Source organism: Marmota monax, unplaced genomic scaffold (assembly GCF_021218885.2).
Source record: "Marmota monax isolate L192 unplaced genomic scaffold, Marmota_monax_Labrador192_F-V1.1 WCK01_AAM20220418_F8-fsc00066, whole genome shotgun sequence".
Classification (NCBI taxonomy): Eukaryota; Metazoa; Chordata; class Mammalia; order Rodentia; family Sciuridae; genus Marmota; species Marmota monax.
In genome coordinates this window covers 473,674-497,469 of record NW_026692805.1, presented here as the reverse complement: position 1 = coordinate 497,469, position 23,796 = coordinate 473,674, and the positions used below count along the sequence as shown (strand labels likewise).

The window sequence follows — 23,796 nt, the reverse complement described above, 5'->3', positions numbered from 1 at the left end:
CTCTAGATGGAAAAACCACACACAGCCAAGCCCATTGTTACACAGTGGATATGATCATACATTTTGAAATTAAAAATATGTTCTTTCTCTGAAGGCTGTCAGTCTTGTGTTTTGTTTTTGTTTTTTCTTATACTAAATACAATAGCTCCAGGTACTTAACAACAGAAATATCCTGTATATCATAAAAGGCAGGTCTTTGAGAAGGTTGTCTGTGGCAGAAATGGAGAGAAAGAGAAGATAATCCAACCTCTGCAGGGTTGAAATACAGTCAACCAGTGTCCCAGTCCACTGAGCAGGCTCCGAAGCACAGGGGAGTTTGGGAGAACTTGAAAAGCAAAAAGGAGATAGAAGTAGTAGTAACTGCTGTTGGGACTGACAATCAGAAGACTAAACTAGAGAAAGAGGAAAGAGATTCCTTAATGTTGGTAATGTATATTATTATTAAATATAACAGTTTTTAGCCATAGTTATACAGAGAATCCCCTTCCCCCAAACTAATACATTTTGCAAATGAAAAAACAAGGTTATTACTTTAATTCTGAAGTTTCACAAATGAAATTTTAAAAATAACACATCCCTCCTAATTAACTTGTTATATATAACCATTGTGCTTATATATTTCTAACACAGTGAAGTTTTAAAAAAGTGCTCCCAAATATTTGGACTGTTAGTCAGTTTGATACTTTAAAGATTGAAAACCAGGGCTGGGGTTCAGTGGTAAAGTGCTTGCCTAGCATGTGTGAGGCACTGGGTTCGATTCTCAGCACTACATATAAATAAATGAATAAAATAAAGATCTGTCAACATCTAAAAAAAATGTTTAAAAGAAAAGATTGAAAACCAGAGTGGACAATTTATTTTCAGGTTTTGTTCTTCCAATTCTGAATTGCCTTAAACTTTTAAAGGAATCATCTCATTTTTCTTGGCCCTTTTGCTACATTTTACTTTAAATACTTAATCCATTTGAGAAGGCAGAACTATCCTCTTATTTCTAAGCTTTTCAGATTAGTTTTCTTTTTAAAGGCATAAGGGAATTAATAGCTGTCATGTCCATCTGTAGTTTGTTAGAGAATTATTTTATAATTGTTCTTTAGGAAGCATTTTGTGATTTCCTTTATAACCAGTTGTCAGTAAAAGACAAGTTTTTATTATGAATGTGTTGACATGTCATTCGTTCATGTCCTTCTTATTCAATTAAAGTAACCAGAAGCTTCTATTTGTGTGGATTTAAAAACCAGTACTATTGCTGGGGGTATAGGTCAGTGGTAAGGTGCCTGCCTAGCCTACATGAGGCGCTGGATTTAACCTCCAGTAAAAAATAAAACAAAACAAAAATTAAACCAACAAACTATAACAAATCCAGGTACTATTAAAGGATACGTCTGACTTTTGTGACAAGATCTGTGAGAGAAGTCAGAGCCGATGGGCAGTTTCTGAATATTGCTTTCTTGGGTAATGAGTCCTGTTGCAGCCAAAGAAATGAAAACATTTACAATTTGGATAACTTCAGGGTGAGCAGCAGAATTCTCCATTTCTTGTGGAAGGTGTCTGGCATGGCATCTACTAAAGAATTACTATCCTTTTCTATTCTTGTACTTAATCATGTGGCTACTGTATGATTTAAGTCTTAATGATATGCCAAAACTTTGGGAAGATGCTATTTGATATTATTTTCAGCATCATTAGGTAATAACAGCTTTGATTGAAGTGCCACGAACTTCCAGAGTGAGTAGGCTGATGGGGGATGTTGGCACTTGGGGCCAAAGCCCTAAATCTGGTGTCCAAGGACTTGGGAGCTGTGGACTCAGTAATTGGAGGTTGGTGTTTCTAACACATTTGTATGTGAGGGATGGAGTTAGTTTTAAGAGAGAGAAAAAAGGAATTTACTTGAGGATGGAAGGTGGTGAGTAAATAGGAGACATTGCAACAGTAATAAGTGATCCTTAAAAGCGTCTGGCTTGAATGAAGATGAATCGCATCACTCTGCTTCTATAGGACCTGGATTATGATGAGTGTCTCTGTTCGTTGTCACTGAAACGAAGCATTGTTTCTCTAAAGCCCTTTCCCATTCCCTCAGGAGTAAAGTGGTTATGCCTCTCAGATATTGTGGCACCTGATGTCTAGATGTTTGAATGTGGTCTTTTTTTGTTTTAGGCTTTAATTATTGGTGCTCCTTGTTTGCCAAGTGTGTAGCTGTCATTTTCCCCTATTTGGGTTTGGAAGGTTTCCCCAGACAAATAGTCCACCACTTGAGCAGGGCCCTGTGGGGAGATCAGTGCAGCTTCTGGGCCTGGGTGTGCTGTGACACGGGTGACTACAATCAGTGTTTATGGTGTGTCAATGGTTTCAGGGAGCTGAGGTTGCCTGGTTTTTGTTTTCTGTGACTCTGGTAGGCAGCCTGTGGGAAAATGGTAAGGCCTGTTATTCGAAAATACCAAGCCTCTGGAAGGAGTTGAATTCATGTGCAGAGTTCAAGGGAGAGAATTCCAAGAGGTGATTCCGGCACCCACGCTCACTGCTAATATGTTTACATTTGGACTTTTGCCAAAACCCCCTTCCCTTGAAAAGGAAGGTTTCAAATAGAAAAGCTAAGGCTGAAGAGACTTCTGTTAGCAAGTCTGCATCTATGTTACTACAGCAGCTTTCACTCTGGATGCCAGGAGTACCAGACACTTCTGAGAAATTGCCTTGCTGTAGTTTCCCTTTCAGCTTTGGAGCTGAGGTTTCAGAGTAGCTAAATGCAGACCAAAGAGCCCCTCATCAGGAGCTGGCCTCCCTTTGAAGATGGTTGAATTCCATGTATTTTGTGGGTCTGCTCAGGTTGCTGTAACAAGTCTTGACCTGGTGCTTCATCAGCTGTTACAGAGGCTGGAGGACCGAGGGCAAGAGGCAGATGCTTGGGTCCCTGGCATCTTTGTACGTGTGCTGGAGTGGCAGGGGTGAGATGTGGGTGTGGTGTGGCAGGAGGAGAGAGTGTAGAGAGAGCAAGCTCTGGTTTCTTCCTCTTCTTCTGAGCACACTAATCCCATCATAAGGAGTATACCTGATAATTTCATCTGCACCTAATCATCTTCTAAAGGTCCTACCTTTAAATAGTGCCACCTGGTGGGATGGATTTTGAACTTCAACATATGAACCAGAGGAAACACCAACTGCAGACCTTGAGGGTGCATTGGTGAGGCAAAGTTGATTGTCTACCAGGTAGGCATTGATGTTCCTCTTCACTGCTGATATGCCAGGTTTACATATCCCCAGCTTCCTTTGTAACTGGGGTGGTCACATGACACAGTTCTGGCCACTGAGATGCATGAAACCCCCCAAGGACTTCTGGGAGTGCCTTCTCTCCAGATGTAGAGAGCCAGTGAGGGGCTTTCCCTGCCTTCCCCTCCTCCTCTGATTCAGGGGCTATGAGGTGGGTGGAGCAACGAGGACAGCCCAGACTGTCTCACTTCAGCATTCTTCTGTGAGCTAAAAATGGACCTCTGTGGTTTCAGCTACCTGTTTTTAGGTGTTACCTATGCTCCAGAGCATTCTCATTGAGCATCTTCAAGGGAAAACCTTCCTCCTTGTAGAGTTGGCAGGAGTCTTAGGAAGATCTGGTTTCTGAGGTCTCTCTGCACTCCCCACCCCGGGGTGTACCTAGTGTACCATGGTTCCTCATGTTGTATCCTGATGTCCTCATCCACAGGGGACTTTACCTTACAGCCCACTAGAATTTTAGGGCCCACCTCCCCATACTTAGGAGGGACACAGTGAATATTTAAATAGGTAGTTCTGTGGTTCTGTCTTGTAGCAACTATTGGGGTACCATTCCTGTTTTGTTTTTGGTGTCCTCCATAATGAAAGGGCTGTTTGTTGTTCACATTCAGAAAGCCCATGAGGCAGCCTGAAGAGAGTAAGTGGGAAAACAGACTTTAATTAAAAGTACCTGGGCTGCACAAATAGCTAAATAAATAACTAGACTCTCAAGGGTCTAGTTAGAGACAGACAATCCTCCCAAGGCATGCCTAGTCTTCACACTCATTTTTCATTGTGAAAGCAGAAATCAAATAAGATTCACCTTATATTCTTTTAATTATGAAACATTTTTAATCATACAGAGGAAACATAACCATGGCCATTGTTTCTGGCATGAAAGTCTCTTTTTTTCTTTGTAAGAGTGAAAAATGGAAATTTTCTGGGCAACTGTCTTACTTCAGAAGTAAGACAGTAAGTTGAGTGGTTGGAAGTCAGAATACTTTCTTCCATGAGGGAGAGGCACTTAATTCACAGTATGGCTGAAATGTGGTCATTTGAGATGAAAAGTTATAAAATGATGGGATACTGGTTGTTTTACCCAGAGAAGTGGTAAGTTAGGATTTAGGTTTGTGAACCTCTTGTGTAAAGTTCTTTCTACTTTTACCACACATTGCTAACTTATTAAGACAAAAGTATCTCAAATCACATGTCTCCAAATCACCAGGAACATGTGTGATGTTAGAAGGGGGTATCTTCTTCTGCATCACAGAACTCCACCCCCAGAGCAACCTAGAGATTGTCTTGGAAAGGCAGAGGTGGTCTGGTGCCTGTGCTGAGGGACCTGAAAGTGTGATTGTGGAGATGGTGTTAGATCTGGGTTGGATGTGGTCAGAGACAGGCACTGTTTGGTAATTGGGCAGCTTAGTAATTTTTATCTGGGAGCAGGAGACAGGTGGGGTTAGAATGGTCACTTAGCAATCACACATATTAGGGAGAAAAGGGGGAAGTCTGCTTCTTGTCGTGGTGGAAATTTCAGTCCTCTGTATCCCATTTTGAGCCTCCTTCAGGTTGTGCTGGAGATGTTGAGGTAGAGCTGTCCATGAAACTTGTCTTTCCTTCTCCAGTTGTCAGTGGGGCTGATTTTCATTTTTTCAACAACTTATTATTTAATTTTATCCTGAATACTGATGTTTGGGGAAGGGTAGGACTCAACAGAAGGATGAGTTGGTAAGTAGAGACTGGAGAGGATTTCCGATGTGACTAGGTTTAAGCATTCACTAATTCACTGTTTTTATAACATTGCTGCTGTTAAATGGTCATATTTCAAGTCCCCCCCCCCCCAAAAAAAAGGGCAAATTGTCATGATGACTTTGTACTATTCTAAAATTTGGCAGGCTGCAGAAACAGATAAAACTGTGGTGCTTTTATTAAAGTATAGTTGTAATTTAAATAGATTTTTATGGTCTTCAGAGATGATAGCCAGTTATTGATCAGGATAATGGTGATGTTAGTCGTGGTGCCAGAGACACCCCCAAACAGAAGGAAATAGAGAAAATCAATTTAGAAAACTTACAAGGACTGTGGGAAGTGGAGGCCATGTGGTAGACTGACACAGGGACCAGAGGCAGCTCCTGGTTCTGGTCTAGGCCTTGCCAACTTCTCTGCAAACTTAGTCATTTCATCTCCCTGAGCCCCAGTTTTCTCTTCTGTACAAATGACAGGTTGGACAGATAGCCTCTGTGTTACTTCTGAAATTTCTCTCATTAAGTGCTGCCGCAGTCTGGCTGGGCACAATCAGGAGCCACTTGTCAAAAGAAACTAACTTTATTTTTAGAACCACACACGCCAAACAAAACAGCCTCTCAGGAAAAATCCTCAGAGCCTCAACTGCCACCACCCACCGGCTTTCCACAAGCCTCTCTCTCCCACACAAGCTTCTCCCCACCTCCCCCAATCCTCCTGCTCTTGAGGCCGATTGGCTGGGTCACGTGGGCGGAGCCAAAAAAGTCCCCCAATGAGCAGCTCCATGGTCTGAAAGGGCAGGGAAACAGCCCAATGAGCATCACCGCAGAGGAGCCAATCAGATAGATGTTGCTGGGGCCGCTGTGAGCCAATCATCAGCCAGCAGCTGGAAGTTTGCTGGGACCCCTTTGCTGTGGCTCTGAACAAAGTGCTTTTAAAGATAAGAGTCTCTTCTTTTGAGCATGTTAGTTTGGTCAATTAGGCTTGGTCATGAATTTTATGGAATTATTATTCAGCTCTTGAAGACAGGAATATTGGAAGCTTTGAAAGCCAGTCCAGCAGGAAGTTTTTTCTGGTCTGTGGAGTTTCCTTCCTCTCAGGAGTGACTGAGCCTAAACCAACTATTCCCAGTCCATCCCCTTTGTAGTTTCCTGAAATGAATGGCTGAGGTGTTTCCTCCTCAAAAAATAACATGCAATAAAAGTACCAGGGGAGGCTTTTCTGTTCAAGAGTTTGTGGCTTAGGGGTAAGGTGTGATAACTTTTGTAAATTTGAATCCTATGTATGCAAAATAACAGTTAAATATTTAAACATACATTATGTGCAGACTTTGAAGTAATACACAATCCAAAGGAATTGATCAAAAGTTGCATAATTTCAAAGACAGTAGACCACAGGGTTTGTAAACTCTTGTTTATGGAATTGCCATATGGCTGCTCCACTCCGGCTGGCAGTAGAAGCATCTTACCTGTTAGTTGGCTATTGCTTATGGATATGAGAGTTTCTAGTATGGGCTGATATTTAATGTATACTTAGATCTAAATATCTATTTATAGCCTTCAAATATGTCAGCCAGGTATTCATCAAGAGGTATGTTAATGGTGATGCTGGTGATAATGCCAAAACAGTCCTCCCACCACCGGTCACCCTGTAACAGAAGTGCCAAGACACTAGAAAGGAGATCAGATTATACCTGGGATGCATCATGTTCTTCATTTAGCAGCAAGAGTACAGAGCACACTTCCAAACCTAAGCGCTAATGCAGACAGGCCCTACAGTAAAGTGATTCAAGCATGGACTCTGGAGTGAGCTGCTTGATGCTGCCACTGGTTTGCTTTGTAGGTTTCCACCAGGTCCTCAGCCTCTCTGAACCTCAGTTTTCCCATCTGGGCAATGGGGTGGATTTAGTAACTTCCTTAAAGTTTGTGTGGCACAGGGTACACATTATGGAAATAGATTGCTGGGAGCATCCCAGATAGATGATTCAGTAGATCTCATTTTTAGAGAAAGTACTTCTTGCTACACATTTGGTATTTGACAAATTCCCTGGTCCTGGTGGTGCTGCCCCTACTGGCTCTAAAACTCTAAAACAGCACTTTGAAGAGCTTTTTGCATTTAGACACCCCTCACCCTACACACACACACACACACACACACACACACACAGGCATTTGCTTTACAAACAAAGGGAATATTATTTTGGAATCTGGTATTTTTCTCCCATTTAATCTATCATGAATATTTCCTTTTCATTACTTATTCTAATACTATCTGATTTTTATGTTGCATTATGTTCCATTATTTGATATTTAAATATTTTTCCCATTTTTTTTACTATCATAAGTAATTGCTAGAAAAAGTATTCTTATACATATATTTTTGTCTATATCTTTGCTTATGTCTTTAGTAAATTCCCAGAAGTAGAATTTCCAGGTTTAAGTATATGTACGTACACTTTTGCCACATATTATCAACAGACTTATCAAAAAGGAAGCTGCAAAAATTATCTTCTTAAAAAGTAGTCTATGAGGGTAGATGCTTAGTTTCTAAACATAAGGATTGTGGAGGAAAAAAAATAATTTTTTTCATGTGTTTGGGTTTTAGTAGAATTAGGCAAGAAGAATATCCATGGATTTTTAAAGAAGGCAAAGAAATGTCAAGAAAAGCTAAGGGAAGAGTAATAAGGCTGAATTGTGGCTTGATTTCAGGGTAGTTTTTAGGCTTCAGACTTGAAATAATACAATGCTGTAATATATAGTCACAGTACGTGATTTTGTGCAAGGAAGAATAAATACTGCTTTATTTTTACTTATCATATATGGCATATATATGTTTGCTGCTGCTAGTTCAAGGGTCTGCATTCCTTTTTTTATTGATTAAAAATAAATGACAGCAGAATGCATTACAATTCTTATTACACGTATACAGCACAATTTTTCATATCTCTGTTTGTATATAAAGTATATTGACACCCAATTTGTGTCTTCATACATGTACTTTGGATAATGATGTCTATCACATTCCACCATCCTTGTGAATCCCCTGTCCCCTCCTTTTCTCTCCCACCCCTCTGCCCTATCTAGAGTTCATCTATTCCTCCCATGTTCCCCCTCCCTATCCCACTATGGGTCAGCCTCCTTACATCAGAGGAAACATTTGCATTTGTTTTTTTGGGATTGGCTAATTTCACTTAGCATTATCTTCTCCAAGGCCATCCATTTACCTGCAAATGCCATGATAAGGGTCTGCATTTCTAAAAATGTGTTTCTTGTTTATGATATTTAGGAGGTCCCTGGATTTGAAGTTTGATTTAATAAAAACAAATCCACTTTCTGTTTCTATGTGAACCTTCTCTCTGGCCCTGGGTCAAGCAGTTGAGAATCTTCAAGGGGAGGAGATCAACAGATAAACTGAACTTCTTTATTAAGTGGTAAGGAATTTCAGGGGTCATCTGACCCAGCCTTTTCTTTATAAAGATAAGGAAATTAATTTTTTATTTTCAATTGAGCTTCAACATATACAAGTTATTGTGGTGTTTTTTTTTAAGTTTTTTAGAATCAGTCTTGGAGCATCATTGTCTACTTTTTATTTTCTTTTTCAGAAAGAGATGAGCTTTTGAGAATTGAAGTGGCTGAATGGTTGATGGGCAAAGCAGGGACAGACAGTGAAGCAAAAATAACAAGGATGGCCACAGCTGCCTTGCTCTGCCTGGGGTAATGAGTTGACTTAAGGTGGCCTGTCCTACTCCTGCTGTGGGTCCTCACTGCCTGCCTGTCCCAGTGGAGCCAGGCTCAGAGCTGCACACCACTCCCTCCCTCCTATAGTGTACCCCCCTGAGGCTTCGGAGCCACCTTGGTCAAAGAATAGCTCTCTTCTGTGCCAGTCCTGTGATTTTTAGATTTACTCCCAGTTTCCTTATTGCAATTCGAAAAACTGCTCTCCTCTTTTCCTTCCAGTAAGAAACACATGTCAATGATTTCTTTTAAAAGCAGCAGCCACTCTAAACACAAACTGTGCCTTTTACCACTGGGTGACACTGTTAGACCACAGAATACTCCACTGATAGAATCAAGGGGTCCTCAAACTTGAGATTTCATCAAACTACTTTATGTAGGAGAGAAACTCTTAAATCTAACTTTAACACTAGTCATTTATCACATGTTGTGTGATAAGGATAACTTATCAGTCTAAGGCAATTTTAAAGCCAATGAGTTTAATGTAATCAATTATTAATGAAACCCATTAATTGGACAGCACTTAGTTGCTTAGAGGTTTGTGCAATTTAATGTGCTGCATATTAATGAACTACTGATTATTTCATGGGAATATTTATGCAAGCTAGTGTTATAATATTTATTTCCCACCACACAACAATCTGAAAAAAAGAAAACAATCTGTTATCTTTGTGTGGCAGAAGATTCTTTGACCATGCATAACAATTAATGTTATAGACTTGTAGTGAGGATTTTATTGAGCTGTATTACTCAAGAGGGAGTATAAGCTGTTGGTTAGCAAAAGGGGCATTGATTCCCTGTATAGATGTGTTGCAAAAAGTATTGTCTCTAACTTGTTGTGAGCACCTGAAGGATCAAGTGAGGGCAGGAACTTTGTTCAAACTTTGGTTGTCTTGTTCTGTTGCAGCCTCTTCTTGAATCTGAGGTCCATACTTCTAGACTTGACCTGAGCATTAACTGGTCAAATTCAGTTGAGGAAAACATGATATATGTTTCTGAGGATAAGAAATAAGGAAGAGTCAGGCCATCCCTTTGTGGGCTTAATGTGAGGGATGAGAAAAGTTTATATTTAATTCTAATAGAAGCAGGCTTCAGTGTCCTAAGAGAGGTGTTAGCAACATCTGTAGGTATATAAAGAAGTGATGCTCAAGAGGAATCAGTGAAGACTTCATGGTGGGAGTTACTGTATTCGGATGCACTGAGCTTCAGCCTGTGCCCCATTTATTCCATTCATTTTTACAAATTGCCCACAGCAGCACCTGGCTGGAGAATTCAGTAGGGAGTAAGACCAGAGGTGTTTCAGCCCCTGCCCTGCCCAGGACTCAGCTAAAGCCATGAGAAATCAACAGCTCAAGTATCTATTAGGTCTTCATCTCCTAGATGTCTTGTGCATGAGACTGTGCTAGAGCCATTGGGCACATGATGGAAGTCAATCAGAGGCCACTTCCTTGCTGCAGAGACTCACATCTGTGTCCTTGCAAGGAGATAACACAGATCCACCTGGAATAACAGCTCACAGGGAAGGGGGAGGGTAAGGATTCAATCCGTGGCGTGGGTACAGGGGAATATCAAGTAAGATTTCATGCAATAGTTCAAGTGAGGGAGATAACCCCACAAGGGGCATGGTTTGTGGAAAAGCAAGCTTTGCACAGGGCTTTCAAAGTGCCTGTGTTTTCATTGACCAGGAGGAGGGAATTCCACCCAGGGGGAAATGTGGAAGAGAGGTGGAGATAGGGATGTGCATGGGTTTTGTGGGCACTGGTTTATTAGAGTAGGGGTTTGTGCTGGAGAGCAGGAGCCACAAGTTTAAAAAGGTTTTTGAGGACCCAATGTAGAGAAACATAAAAGGGAGGCCATGCAGTTGAACATTATATCCCCCACTGACAGTGCTGTGTGGCTTGGAGGCTCCTGATCTGATTAAATTAGGCAGTGCATTGGATTTGACTTGAGGGTGCAGCTGGGTTTGAAGGAAGGGCCACCAGGAGGATGGAGCTCAGTTAGGATCTGATTATGTGATACTGAGAATTGAAGGGCATGGGGACGGAAACCCAAGACTCTATCAGTGGCAAGAGAATGATTTTCAAATACTTTTATGAGAAAGAATTGATGATTGATTCTACATCAAGGGTGAGGGATAGGACATTGTCAGAGATAACTTAGGTTTGAAATCTGGGTGCTGATGCTTTTGAGAAAATAAAGAAGTTAGAAGAGCACAGCAAGGGATTATTTCTGACAATGGGAAGATGGTGTAAGTGTGACAGAGAAGAGCTTCAGTCTCAGTTTGCCTGAGGTGATCACCACTGCAGTGTCAGCTCAGTTGGAGGGTTCCTGTCCTTTTTTGAAGCTGGCCCTCAATAAATGGTGAGCAAGGTGGAGCTCAACTCTTCACATGTTGATCGAGGTGAATGCTCCAGTATGCAGTTTGAAATTTTAGACCCAGAGCTTGGGAATGTGGGAATGATCTTCATATCTACTTTAGAAATGGGCCATGAAATGGAAGGCGGGTAGAGTGCAGAGTCTCCAGAAGCAAGCCAGAGGGAAGGGTACAGGGCTGCAGACCTATTCCTGGACAACTGAGGCTCTGGGAATGAAGTGGAAGCTTGGGCATAAAGTTGGGGTGGACCCCAGAGAAGATGTCCAATTGGGCTTGCTTTCAAATCCAGAAGGAGATGGACAACAGCTTCAAGTCTACAATGTGGCTGAAGTGAATGCCACCCATGAAGAGGCTGGGAGCTGCAGAGTCCTGAGGAAGTCCTCTGGGACACAGTTGGTTTGGGGAGTGGGGCCATGTTCTGCAGGCAGTAAATGTTTGAAGAATGGCATTATTATTTGTTAGTGATGGAGTGGTAGCTTTGTTTTCATCTCTGGCTGCTTCATGGGTCGCAGCTCTTGTGGATAGACCTGAGGGCCAGAAGCAGAAATTGTATCTGAAAGAACATCTGACTAGCCAAGGGCTATAATCAGCCCCTAGCAGGTGGCTGGTAAAGAAACCAAGGCCTTCTCAGGATGACATTTCTCTAGTTTAGTCTCTAGGCCTAGCCATTTTCCTGAATAAACACAGATGCATTTGTGTGGTTGATTTTAAGCCACCCTGCTTTTGTAATATAGATGCACCAAAGGAGCTAGACATACAGTACCACCTACATAGGCTTCAGAATCAGCCCGTAAAGGACTGTGACTTGCTGCCTGTGGACAGCTGTGCTGTGTGTCACAAGGGCTGCATGCATGCCCATTGTCTGGTCACCTGTCTCTGTTCTTGTACAGATGCACTGCTGTTAGACAAGGCTAAGGAGCAGTTCTCTTCCTGGGCACTTTGCCCAGAATTAGGGTGTTAGTGCATTCTACCAGGGAATTCTAGAATCCACCCTGAAACAGAATATGTATGGTTCATGTGTTCATGTCTTATATCCTCAGATGTGTTTGGGTAATCAGTCATCAAGGATCAGTCTTTTGCCAGGACAGGGGATATTACAGTTGGTCAAGGGCCCTGAAGGATTTTGTTCACCTCTTAAACACCTTTTCACTTTCTCTCCTGACCCAACAGTTTAAGCATCCCCAGCTTTCATTTATTGACCCTCAGCATCACTTCCTTCTAGTCAGGCCATGAGGAGTGCTTGAGAGTGGGTGATGAGGAGGAGGTGTAGTGCTCAGCTTGGACATGGTGCTCTCTAAGATCAGTGGGATCTTGGGTGCTTGACTTTGGCATACATGCTCTCTGATCCTCCTGCCATCATTTTACTTTCTTCATAGTCATTGTACATGTATGAGCAGTTTCTGGTTACATGTAAGTATAAATGCATGAATAGTATAGAAAATTGGTTTTAAAGATGCTAGTATAGTAAACTTAATGTTTAACATCTGCCGCAGTCTGGCTGGGCACAATTCAGGAGCCACTTGTCAAAAGAAACGAACTTTATTTTTAGAACCACACACGCCAAACAAAACCGCTCCTCAGGAAAAACCCTCAGAGCCCAACTGCCACCACCGGCTTCCCACAAGCCTCTCTCACAACCACAAGCCTCTCCCTCTCCCACAATCCTCCTGCTCTTGAGGCCTATTGGCTGGGTCGCATGGGCGGAGCCAAAAAAGTCCCCCAATGAGCAGCTCCGTGGTCTGAAAGGGCAGGGAAACAGCCCAGTGAGCATCACCGCAGAGGAGCCAATCAGCTAGATGTTGCTGGGGCACTGTGAGCCAATCATCAGCTGGCAGTCTGAAAGTTTGCTGGGGCCCCTTCGGCTGTGGCTCTCAACAAACATCAAGAGCATGGGGTATAGAAGTATCAACTGGTATAGTGCACTTTAGGACATTTTGTTATCTGTCTGCAGCCCATTGTGTATCACTTCCCATGGGGTTACATTGAACATTATGCAAAACATGCTGATCTACAGAGACTTCCCCTGTTGCCTTTTTTTTTTTTTTTTTAATGGAGTTTTTATCAGTGGGTGGCTTAGTTCAGATTCTCAAGGGACTTCAGAGTTAAATAATGTTTATTGGGTTTACTTGATGTTTGAATAATTTAACTAAGAGTTGTTATGATTTTATAGATCCTTCATTCGTGTAATTGCTTTGTGCTCAGGACAGTTATTCCCAGTGGATACCAAGACACTAAGAGAAGTGACTATTTATCATCATAGATAAGAAGACTGAAGCCCAGACATTGGGAGTGTCTCAGGATTCTCCAGGCACTGGCAGGCTCAGGATGCCCACTGTAGTCTGCTTTGGCCTTGCCCTATCAGGGATTTTCTTTTCCTTCCTCCACTTTATACCTCCCTGTCCCTTCTCTGTCATCCTTCTAGGTCCAGATTGGAAAAATGAACAGAGGCCAGGACTAGCTTCATCCACATAACTTCTTTGTCTAAAGTAGTAGACTTGCATGTATGGTCATCCATTTGGTTAGCACATTACTTAATGGAGAGTTATATTAGTGAATTCATTTGTTGGGATTATTTAACTGCCCAGTTTGTTAAGCATTTACCATATGGGCAGGTACCATGAATGGTAGATGTTTTCCAGAAATACTTTCAGTGTTTAAAACAACTCTGCCACTGTAGGTATGTTGGTTCAGGTTTCCAGTTGCGGAAATAAGGTTCAGGTTAAGTAATTGGTATAAAATGACATAAATGACCTAAGCAGGATTCTACCTGGGATGACTGGTTCTCAAACCTGGGGCACTTTTCCATTATACCACATAACTTCTTATGGAGGACAGTTTAAGATGGATGAAATCACTAATTTGTAATAATGCAGCAGGAACCAAGTAATTCTAGGTGGTAATTTAAAAAAATATTTTTAGTTGTTGATGGATCTTTATTCATTTACTTATATGTAGTGCTGAGAATTGAACCCAGTGCCTCACATGTGTAAGGCAAGAACTCTATCACTGAGCCACAACCCCAGCCCTCTAGGTGGTAATTTTAATAGCTATTTTATATGAGCTATATTTATATAGCTTCTATAGAGAAGGACATGCACCAAAAAAGTACCCGTAGACGAATTTTCAGAATGAACGCCCCTGAGTAACCAGAATCCATGTCAGAAAACAGAACACCATACCCTAAGAGGCCCCCCCCGCCCCCCCCCCCCCCGCTCTTGAAAAGCCTTCTCCTCATTATTCACTCTCAAGGAAAACATTATCCTGATATCCAGCGCTCAAGGGTGTTTTTGCCTATATTTGAACATTGCATACATAGGATTACCTAACAAATGCTCCTTTGGGCCCTCTTAAATTCAGCATTATATTTTTGAAATTTAGCTATGCCCTTGCTTGTATTTTTCACCCATTTATTCTTAACTGCTGTATAGTATTCTATTGTGTCATCACAATACAACATATTCATCCATCATACTGTTCACGGACATTTGGATTGCTTCTAGCTTTTGTCTATTTTGAACGGAACTGCTGTGGACATTCTTATAAGAACAAATATTTTGTACTGCTATAAACATTGATGTGGCTGTGTCCCTATAGCTAAATGTGGAACCAACCTAGATGCCCCTCAGTAGATGAATGGATTTAAAAAATGTGGCATATATACACAATGGAATATTACTCAGCAATAAAAGAGAATAAAATCATGGCATTTGCAGGTAAATGGATGGTGTTGGAGAAAATAATGCTAAGTAAAGTTAGCCAATTCCCCCAAAACAAATGCTGAATATTTCCTCTGATATAAGGTGACTGACCCATAATGGGATAGGAGGGGGAACATGGGAGGAATAGATGAACTCTATAGGGCAGAGGGGTGGGAGGTGAAGGGAGGAGGCAGGAGATTAGCAATGATGGTGGAATGTGATGGACATGGTTATCTAAAGTACATGTTATGAAGACATGAATTGGTGTGAACATACTTTATATACAAACAGATATGAAAAATTGTGCTCTGTATGTGTAATAAGAATTAATGCATTCCGCTGTCATGTATTTAAAAAATAAAATCAATTAAGTATTTAAAAAAAAGAACAAATATTTTAAAGAAAATGCCTTTCTAGCCTCCTGTCCTCATTTCATGTTACCTTTTACGAAATGTTTTCAGTTTGGGATTGTAATGCTGTGATATTAGAAAGCTTCTGAAATCATGTCGAGAGGCAGAGGATTCTTCCATCTATTTTTCCAGTCCAGAAGCATGGAATGCCTGAGAGCTTCTCTTTGGAATCAGACAAACTTGGGTTTGAATCCTGGTTTTGTCCTTCCATGTCTGTAATCTTTGGCAGGAGTAACGAAGTTATTGTTATTAATCACTGTTCATTACCAGTGACAGCACTAAAACCACTAACATTTATTGAAGGTGCACTGTGTGCAAGGCAATGAATTTGTAAGCATTTCTCATTTACTCTTTCTATAAATCTGTAAGATTATCTGTCATTCCTTTTTGAACTAGAAGACGCTTACCCAAGATCACCCTTCACAGTAAGTGTGGAGTTAGCCTGTAGAACCAGTCAGCCTAATGTGGAGCCCTGTCTCAACTGTCCACCTCAATTGGAGAAAACAGGGAAGAAGAACCCCTATTCAAGGGCCCAGGAGTCTTGAATGGTGGGGAGGAGCTTAAGTACACATATAAGAGACACTCAGAATGGGCTCCTTTCATCTCATGTCTATACTTTTGGTGTGTGTTTTTACTAATAGCACTGAGTGTCCTATGAGGCATCGTGGCTCCTCCTCATGCTGTACTTATGACAGCATAGTTGGCATTCTAACTTGGGACACTCAGGGCTTTGCGGCACCATCTCATCCCAACCAGCTTATTTTGCTTATTGGTGTGTATTCTGACTTCCAAGATATTTCTTGTCCCTCATCTCTTCCTCCTTTCCCATCTTCTAAATATAAAACATGTGCCTTATTTAAAAAAAATGCATTTTGGAGGAATGAAAAAACTGATGAGAAAATGAATTTGATATTTTCCCAAGAGGATCACTGTTTGACATTTGTACAGCAGCATATGGGAGCAAATTCGTTGAGAATTCTCTCTTGTTTATAATGACTGACTTGGGACTGCAGGGTCTCTCCTATAGCAATAATGGAGCTTGGCAAAGTACAAAAAATATTTCTTCCCTTACATGGATTGCTCTGATGGCACATCTTTTCTAAGCTTTGGGGGTTGTGGCCCCAGAGGCCCTCTTAGCATTTGTCTGATGCCTTTGGGTGCCACATGATGTCACAGTGTACTGGTCCAAGGCTGAATTTTTAGGTTTGCCTCAAGGCCAGGCAGGTCAGGAATTTGTCAGCTGAAGCTAACTGCCGCTTGGGAGAAATTCCTGACTTTAATTCATTCTGCTGCCTGTCTGGAAACTCTGGGTACTGAGGGAGATTGCTTTGGATCCAAGAGTGCCTCCCCTTTTTCAGGCTGATGCAGGACTGGAATTTACCAGCCTCCAATCCTAAGTATCTTGGGTTTCTCGAGGTCTTGCCAGAGAATGCCAGAATCTCCTAGAAACAGCCTGGGAAATAGATTCTCTGCAAGAAATCCTTGGAATACTTTTAATTTTTCATGAATTGTAGCAGTTCAAAAATGTTTAGGGCTGGGCTGTAGCTCAGTGGCAGAGTGCTTGCCTAGCATGTGAGGTACTGAGTTAAATCCTCAGCACCACATAAAAAAATAAATAAAATAAAGGCATGCTGTCCATCTACAACTATAAAATATTTTTTTTTAAAAAATGTGTTTAGACTGGTTGTGGTATACCTGTAAACTGTGGGCATTGCTATAGGATAAATGGCTTTTAAACGGAATTCAAATATGAATGCTTCCAGGGAGAATTAGATTTTTAATATTTAAGTAAACATGAAAATTACCATAATCTCTGTTCTGATTTTTAAATCTCATTGGATTAGCTTTCAAATGTTATCTCTTTGACTTAGAAATATGCAAGGATAGAGCCAAAGTAATATGATGGGAAAATTGCTGCAGTGTGTGTTTATGAGCCCAGTTGTGAAAGTGTTCAGCAGATGGCTGTTTACCTGGGAAGCAACCAAAATGAAATACTTGGGGTAGGCTAGAGCTGGGTCCAGAATGAACTTTGAAAGGGAAGGGGGGAAAAAAGTAAAGACTCAAAATCCATCTGTTAGGATGGGATATCTTGGTCCTTGGGGCTAGCCAAGTTTAGTAATGACTTTCATTTGCAGAACTTAAAAGCAGAATTCTCATCGGGTGGTATTTTTAGGCATGCTGTTAGTATTTGCTAAAATGCAATTCTGTTATTATTCAACTGCCTAAAATCTTTCAGGGAGTTCCATTCACCTCACCACAGCATAAAAGGCCTTTTTTTCTTGTTACACTCCAACACCCTCACTGGAGCCATTAGAACCATTAGCCATGGAATGGAGCACCTTGATAGAGTGATAAACCTTTTTGTGCTTTTCAGCAGCTTCTTAGGGTTGTAGCATCAATGCACCTGGGAACCATTGAGTTTACCAGCCAGAAAGTCTATGGGTATTTCAACTGAACTTGTGTTTTTGAAGAATCCAAGGCCTAGAGAGAAATAGTTTTGTATTCAAGGTTACTGAGACCTCTTAATAAAACATTTGATGGTGTTGGTGGCATAGCTTGGCTAGTAATAGCTTCTACTTACTGATTGCTCACCTATTTGTCAGGAATTATATAGAGAGAGTACCTACATATATGTTTCAATCAATTCTTGCAATGATATTCATTGTAAAATGGGGAATTGAAGTTCAAAGAAGGTAAGCTGTGTCTAAGATTTCAAATCAGTTTTATTTCTCCTTCATTGAGCAGATCCTAGTTTTCTTTCATTGACTTGATATTTTTTGAAAAGTTACTTTACGGATCAGTGACTTAGCCAGTAGAGAATGACAAGAAAGTCTTTGTGCTTATTTCTAGGAGATGTTTCATGTAGTAATACCACCTTGCAAAGTGCTTTCACTTCCAGACTTTCTCTGTCAATCTTTCCTCTCAGGCTTCTGGATTATTTGATGCTCTGTGCAGAACCCTCTGCCTGGCCTTTCAGCGCTGTACTTAGTTAATATCCAGGCAGCTCAGGGGCTCCCTCTACTGGTAGTTAACCCATGACTTTGTTATTTTATTGAAGTAACACCCTGAGCAAATACAATAATTAAAAAAAAAAAAAAAAAAAAGAAGAAGAAGAAGAAGAAGAAAGGTGTAACCAGAGTGGTCTTTGTGGTGAAAGGGATGGTAAGATTTATGTTCCAATCCTGAATCACAAGATGGTAATCAATGAGTACTAGGAAAAGAGAACAAAGAAAATTCCATTGTTGTTAGAGGCTGGATAGTTTAATTACTGGAAGAGCTGACATTTATCTGGATTTGAAAAGACAGAGAGATTTGGCTTTATGGAGATCCAGGAATGGAGCAGAAAGAGGGTGATCATGCGTGCTCGAGGGAACAGAGCTCACAGAGGCATGCTGGGAGAGTGAGGGAAAAGGACTCAGAGGAAACTAAATCTAAAAAGTGAAGTCAAAGAAACATCAGTCTGTTCATCACCCACACTGCAGCCATCCTGGGCTGAACCTCTTCTGGAGGGTTGTGCTAGCAGCACCCTGATTCTTTCCCTGCCTTCCCTCAGTCTATTCCAAACCCAACCACTGTAGCAGTGACCTTCAGAGGCAGTATTCTGTTGATTTGGTGTCATGGAGATTATCTCTGGGTTAGAGCTGAAAAATAAGTCCTTTTATGGAACCTTGTAGCCACAATTGTCTACTGATTAACTAGAATGAAATTGCCCTTGACTCTTTAGACCACTGACTGCGTAGAGGTGTGCGTGGTGCAGTTGAGGTTTAAGGCAAGGAGCACGGTGACTGTGGACTGCATATTGGTCAGGCTGGCTGTGATGGGTTCCCTGACTCACCATGAACAAGGTTTGTAATTCTCTACTTGGTTAAGTTTGCAGGCATTCTTGGGTAGTCTCTAAGGAATGTTTGGGGTAACTTGTCACATATTCCTTATCCTTCAGTAATTTTGAGTCTTTGATATACAGTGATATAAATATTTAAACAAAAGATGTAGCTACAGTTCTTCTTTAATTGACTTCCTCTTTGGATTCTTATTTGCTTTATTTTCAAGTTGTTGGTATAAAAATATAAAACATTACAGTTTGGAGGAGAGACAGGTTTTAAGATGAGAGGACATTGATTTTAGTTTTAGCTTTATGCTGCTGGCAATATAAGTGGGCACAGGATTTAAATTTTATTTCCTCATTTTATTGTTTGTTAAGTAAATGTTCTAGTTTTTTTATTTGTAAGGTCATTGCCAGAATCAAATGTGGTTTTGTACCTTCATGTGCTGTATCCAAAGCTCTCTGTGATTGCTGGCTGCCACTTTGTATAGTTTCTAGTCAGATGTGTTAAGAGTCCAGTTGTGTCTGGGGACAATTCAGGGATTTGTGGAGACTTTGTTGGTGTCTTTGAAACTCAGGCCCTGCTTTGATTTTTTAGCAGCTGCTGCTGCCTGTGCTTTTTTATTTTAGTTGCAAACATGTCTTTGCTCTCTTCTAGTGTCTCCCACCCTCACATGTGCTGGAGGCCAAGGATGTACAACCTGCCTCCCCTTGTTCACCCTGCCCCCATCTTTTTTCTGTCACACCCTTCTTAGCTGTGTGCTTGTGGGCCACCTCAATGGCACCGACTTGCATTTAGGAGCTCATCCGTGGAGGAGCTCTGTTTTAGTACAGATTTCATTTAGTTTAACATTTATTCAGTGCCTTGTATCAGGCATTTGGTTGGCCTGGGTATCTAAAATTCTGGGGAAGAAATTCTTCTTGCCCTGGCAGAGAAGGACAGAAACCTGTGGTTAACCTGTGTCAGAATGCATTTTGTGACAGAAGTACACATGTGCTGCTGTTGGTACTAGTGGGGAAGGTGGCAGTGTTGGGTGTGAGCTGTTTGGATATGCCTCCTCCTCCCATGCCTTCCTCTATTCTCTAATCATTCTTTATCTAGGGGAGTGGAACTAGCCAGGCAGTAAGTAATTGTGTACCATGGACTTTGTAGAGAAGGTCACCATCAGCTAGTCTGTGTAAAGAGGCCTGGTATCTGATTTTCAGTTTGGAAGTTGAAGTCACCACACCCGAACAGGAGAGCATAAATTGCATTGTAATTATCATGAAATACTGGCCAGGTTTGTTTTGCAGGCAGGGGAGCAGTTATGGGATCCGTACCACAAGTTGAGTCTCTGGGTCCACAGTGACCTGATGCCAGCCTTGGCCCCTATCTGCAGCCTGTTGCTCAGCCAATCCTGTTCACCTCACCCCAGCCCCCACTAGGGTTTTTTGTGTCTCACAAAATGGGACTGGTATTCATTGGGCACCCACTATGTGTCATGCACCACCCTAGGGAGCTGCAGGGAGGGTAGGAAAGAGGGGGGCCAAATGCCCTATTCCCCAGGAACTCCTCTTACTGAGGAGGACACATATACTTGAGTCATGGAATAGACAACTCCAGAGAGACCAAGAATGAGGACCAGAGGAGGCTGAGGCCTGAAAGGTTAAGGGACTCTGTCCAGGCACTTTAGCAAGTTGTTCCTTCTATGAAACCCCAGTGACTCCATTCCCCTCCCTGCCCCCAAAGGCTCTTGCTGCAAGGTCTCCTCCCTCCTCCCTGCTGTCTGCCTTCCTCTGGTCCAGCCCTGGGGATAGAGCAGTGGAATGAAAACAGGTTACCCTTACCCTCAGGAACTCATGCCCTGTACATTCAGTCATAAATAAGTAAATTTGGTAGCATAGCTCACTTGGGGAAGTGCTGGGGTTGAACTGTGGCTTTAAGCAGGGCTCTCAGGAATTCAGGCCCCTCTGAGCAGGTGCCACTGGAAGACAGAGCTGAAAGGATCTGGGCTGGATGAAGCCCACATGGCTCAAGTGAAGAGAGGAGGAGACGTGACCAAGAGCATCTCAGGTCAAATTAGACTGCTCTGGAAGTTTCTGACCTTGATGCAGAGTCAGGGCTTGTGAGTTTCCAGTGCAGATTCATTTGCTGAGACTGAAGGGACCTAGTGCCCAATGCTTGTTGCAAGATTGCTATTGTGACATGGTAGCAGGAAGCATCCTGTGTAACCACAGAACAAATATGAAAGGCAGTGACTAGAGTCAAGACACCACACTCCTCTGCCCCATAGTCTCAGGCATCACTGAAAAAAACCACTCTGTTCCTCGTTCCTGTGCTCCCCAGTTACCTTCAAAACACTTGGGATGATTTGCCGGTGATGTCCCTGATGTGGACCTGGGAGGGTAACATGTCTAGTGTGCTGGACTGGACACAGCCAGGTTTCTGCTTTAAGAGAGAAGTCTTGGCAGAAAAGCCTGCAAGTAAGTCTTCTTTTTCTCTTTCAGACGGCCTTCTTGAGGATACCAGCCCCAAGGATTCATATCTCATCCCAAGAAACATCATGGCTGAGCCAGACTACATGGAAGATGACAATCCAGAACTCATTAGGCCTCAGAAATTGATCAATCCTGTCAAAACATCCCGGAACCATCAAGATCTTCACAGAGAACTCCTTATGAATCAAAAAAGGTACCATAGTTTCTGGAGCATGGCTTCTTTACAGGGATTTTAAGATAATCAGATTTATCAGTGATTGTTTTTACAGAGGCTTTGAAGGGTTTTTATTTCTTGACAATACTTAAGGCTTCCCTTCTCTCATCTTCAAGCCAGGTCATCCCTCCCTGAAGTGAAGCCCCTGCTGCAGCTCAGTTTTTGTTCCTTCTAAAATGCACACACATTCTTAAATTTGGGTGCAAAGGGCTGGGGCAAAGACATAAGAGAGGGAACCAAGTAAAAGAGAAATACGTTATTTCTTAAATTTGAAATCTCTGAATTTCCCCCTTGCTTTGAGGGAAGTATTAGAATCAAATGTAAATCCTGCCTGCATTAGCAATCGGTAAGTGGAAGGGAGAAGTCTTATTAGAGTGAATAGATTAGAGTGTTTCTTCCTTATGTTTTTGTTTGTTTTTAAGTTGTATTTTAAATAATTATCAATATTTTTATTAACTTTTTAGAAGGGAGCAGAATATATACAAATTTGTATTTTTACTATGTTTATCTCTGCAGACTGCCTTAAATTCTATTTTTATTTCCATCCCTGTTATGTCATCCTGAGAAATTTAAAAATTTAAATTATATTATATTTTTAAATTTTAAATTAAAAAAAAAAAGCAAAACACAAGGGTTCGGAGCATTTTCATGGCAGTTCTTCCAAGTTCACTCCTGCCTACCAGAACTAATGACTCCTGTCCCCGGATGTCTTTCTAGATATCTTTCTCCTCCTGGATTATGGGATTGTGACTCCCTCATTTTTGTCTCCGGCATGTGCCGTGGAGCTATTAGATTAAAGTTTATTAAATTGAACACAAGCTTGATCATTTTTATTTTTAGTAAGTGCTTCCTTCTGCCTGTCTTTGCTGCACAATCAAAATGGAAAACATGAATTTAGTACTCTAATGCCTAGAGCAAAACATGACTAAATACATTTCTAAATAAACCTCAGAATTTGGGAGCAGGCCTGCCTGGGAAATTTTGTCTGTATTTTATTGGAAGATCATCAGGTTAGTGGGCTTGAAAACAGAGTAGCATTTTGTCACCTACTGGTTTTCTGATTGTCTACCTCTAGGGCTTCCTTCCTTTATCTGTAAAATGAAGATGGAGCTTAGTTGAACTCTTAAGAAATATTGTAGCTCAAATTATTTTGTTTTATTTTCATTGCAAGTCTATAAAAAGGCTCCAAGTCAGAATAAAGGAAAAGTAAACCTAATTTTGTAAAATAGATCTTCTCTGGATTAGAGGCTGCAAATTACTCTCTAAAAATATACTTGGTGGGGCTGGGGTTGTGGCTCAGTGGTAGAGTGCTTGCCTAGCATGTGTGAGGCCCTGGTTCAATTCTCAACAGCACAAAAAGGAATAAAATAAAAGCTATAAAAATATATAATTAGTAGCGTGATACACATCACTGCAGAACATATGGATTTAAGCAGTTGAGTCTTTCTAAATTTTCTAGAAAATGGACCTCCTTTCTGTCTGCCTTTGACCCATTCTTCCTTTCCCTGTTTACGTAGCTGACTCTTTAGCAGGCCCAGTGCAACTAATTTGGAAGAATGATGATTTTTGCTGAAGCACTGAGGCGTAGCGAGGACGTTTGAGATTAGAGGTCATGAATCCTGAGCGTTCACCATTTAACTTGATGTACCTTATGATCTTGACCAAGAAACCCCTCTTGATATCTTTTTTTTCATCTATAAAGTGGGGAATAATAATATATTTCTTTAAAAATTAAATAGTAACATGTATTACAATACCTATTAAAATACATGGCATATAAATGGTCAGCTAGTCCCATCCATCTTCTCCCCATGTGGCATGCTGGGAAATTCCTATTTCTTTTTCCCCTTTTCTTTGAAAGATTCCAATCTGATGGAAGGTATTTAAGAAAAAAAAGGCATATTTCAAAGTCAAAAAGATGAATATATCTCATCATATGTTGAAGATATAAACAGATTTTTTAAAGATAAAATCTTTGTTTAGTAGAGTCTTTTTTAGAAACATAGTCAGTTTTAGGGTGAAAACTTCTCAAGCTCAGAAGAAAACTTTCCTTTTATTTTTCTTCTATATCACGAACCCTTTGGA

At 41.2% G+C, this 23,796-nt stretch overlaps 1 protein-coding gene across 4 annotated transcripts in view; it reads left to right on the top strand.

Annotated features, from left to right (window-relative positions):
- The window catches only part of Fam107b (family with sequence similarity 107 member B), a 197,640-nt gene that overhangs the window by 158,554 nt on the left and 15,290 nt on the right, over nucleotides 1-23,796 (top strand). For 3 of the 4 annotated variants that reach the window (XM_046448358.1, XM_046448360.2, XM_058580514.1), the window contains one exon: nucleotides 21,507-21,690. In XM_046448358.1, the coding sequence (XP_046304314.1) occupies nucleotides 21,507-21,690 (184 nt within the window). Of the gene's footprint in view, nucleotides 1-18,888; nucleotides 19,042-21,506; nucleotides 21,691-23,796 lie in introns of those variants that run through there. The other variant, XM_046448359.2, reaches the window with a different exon arrangement.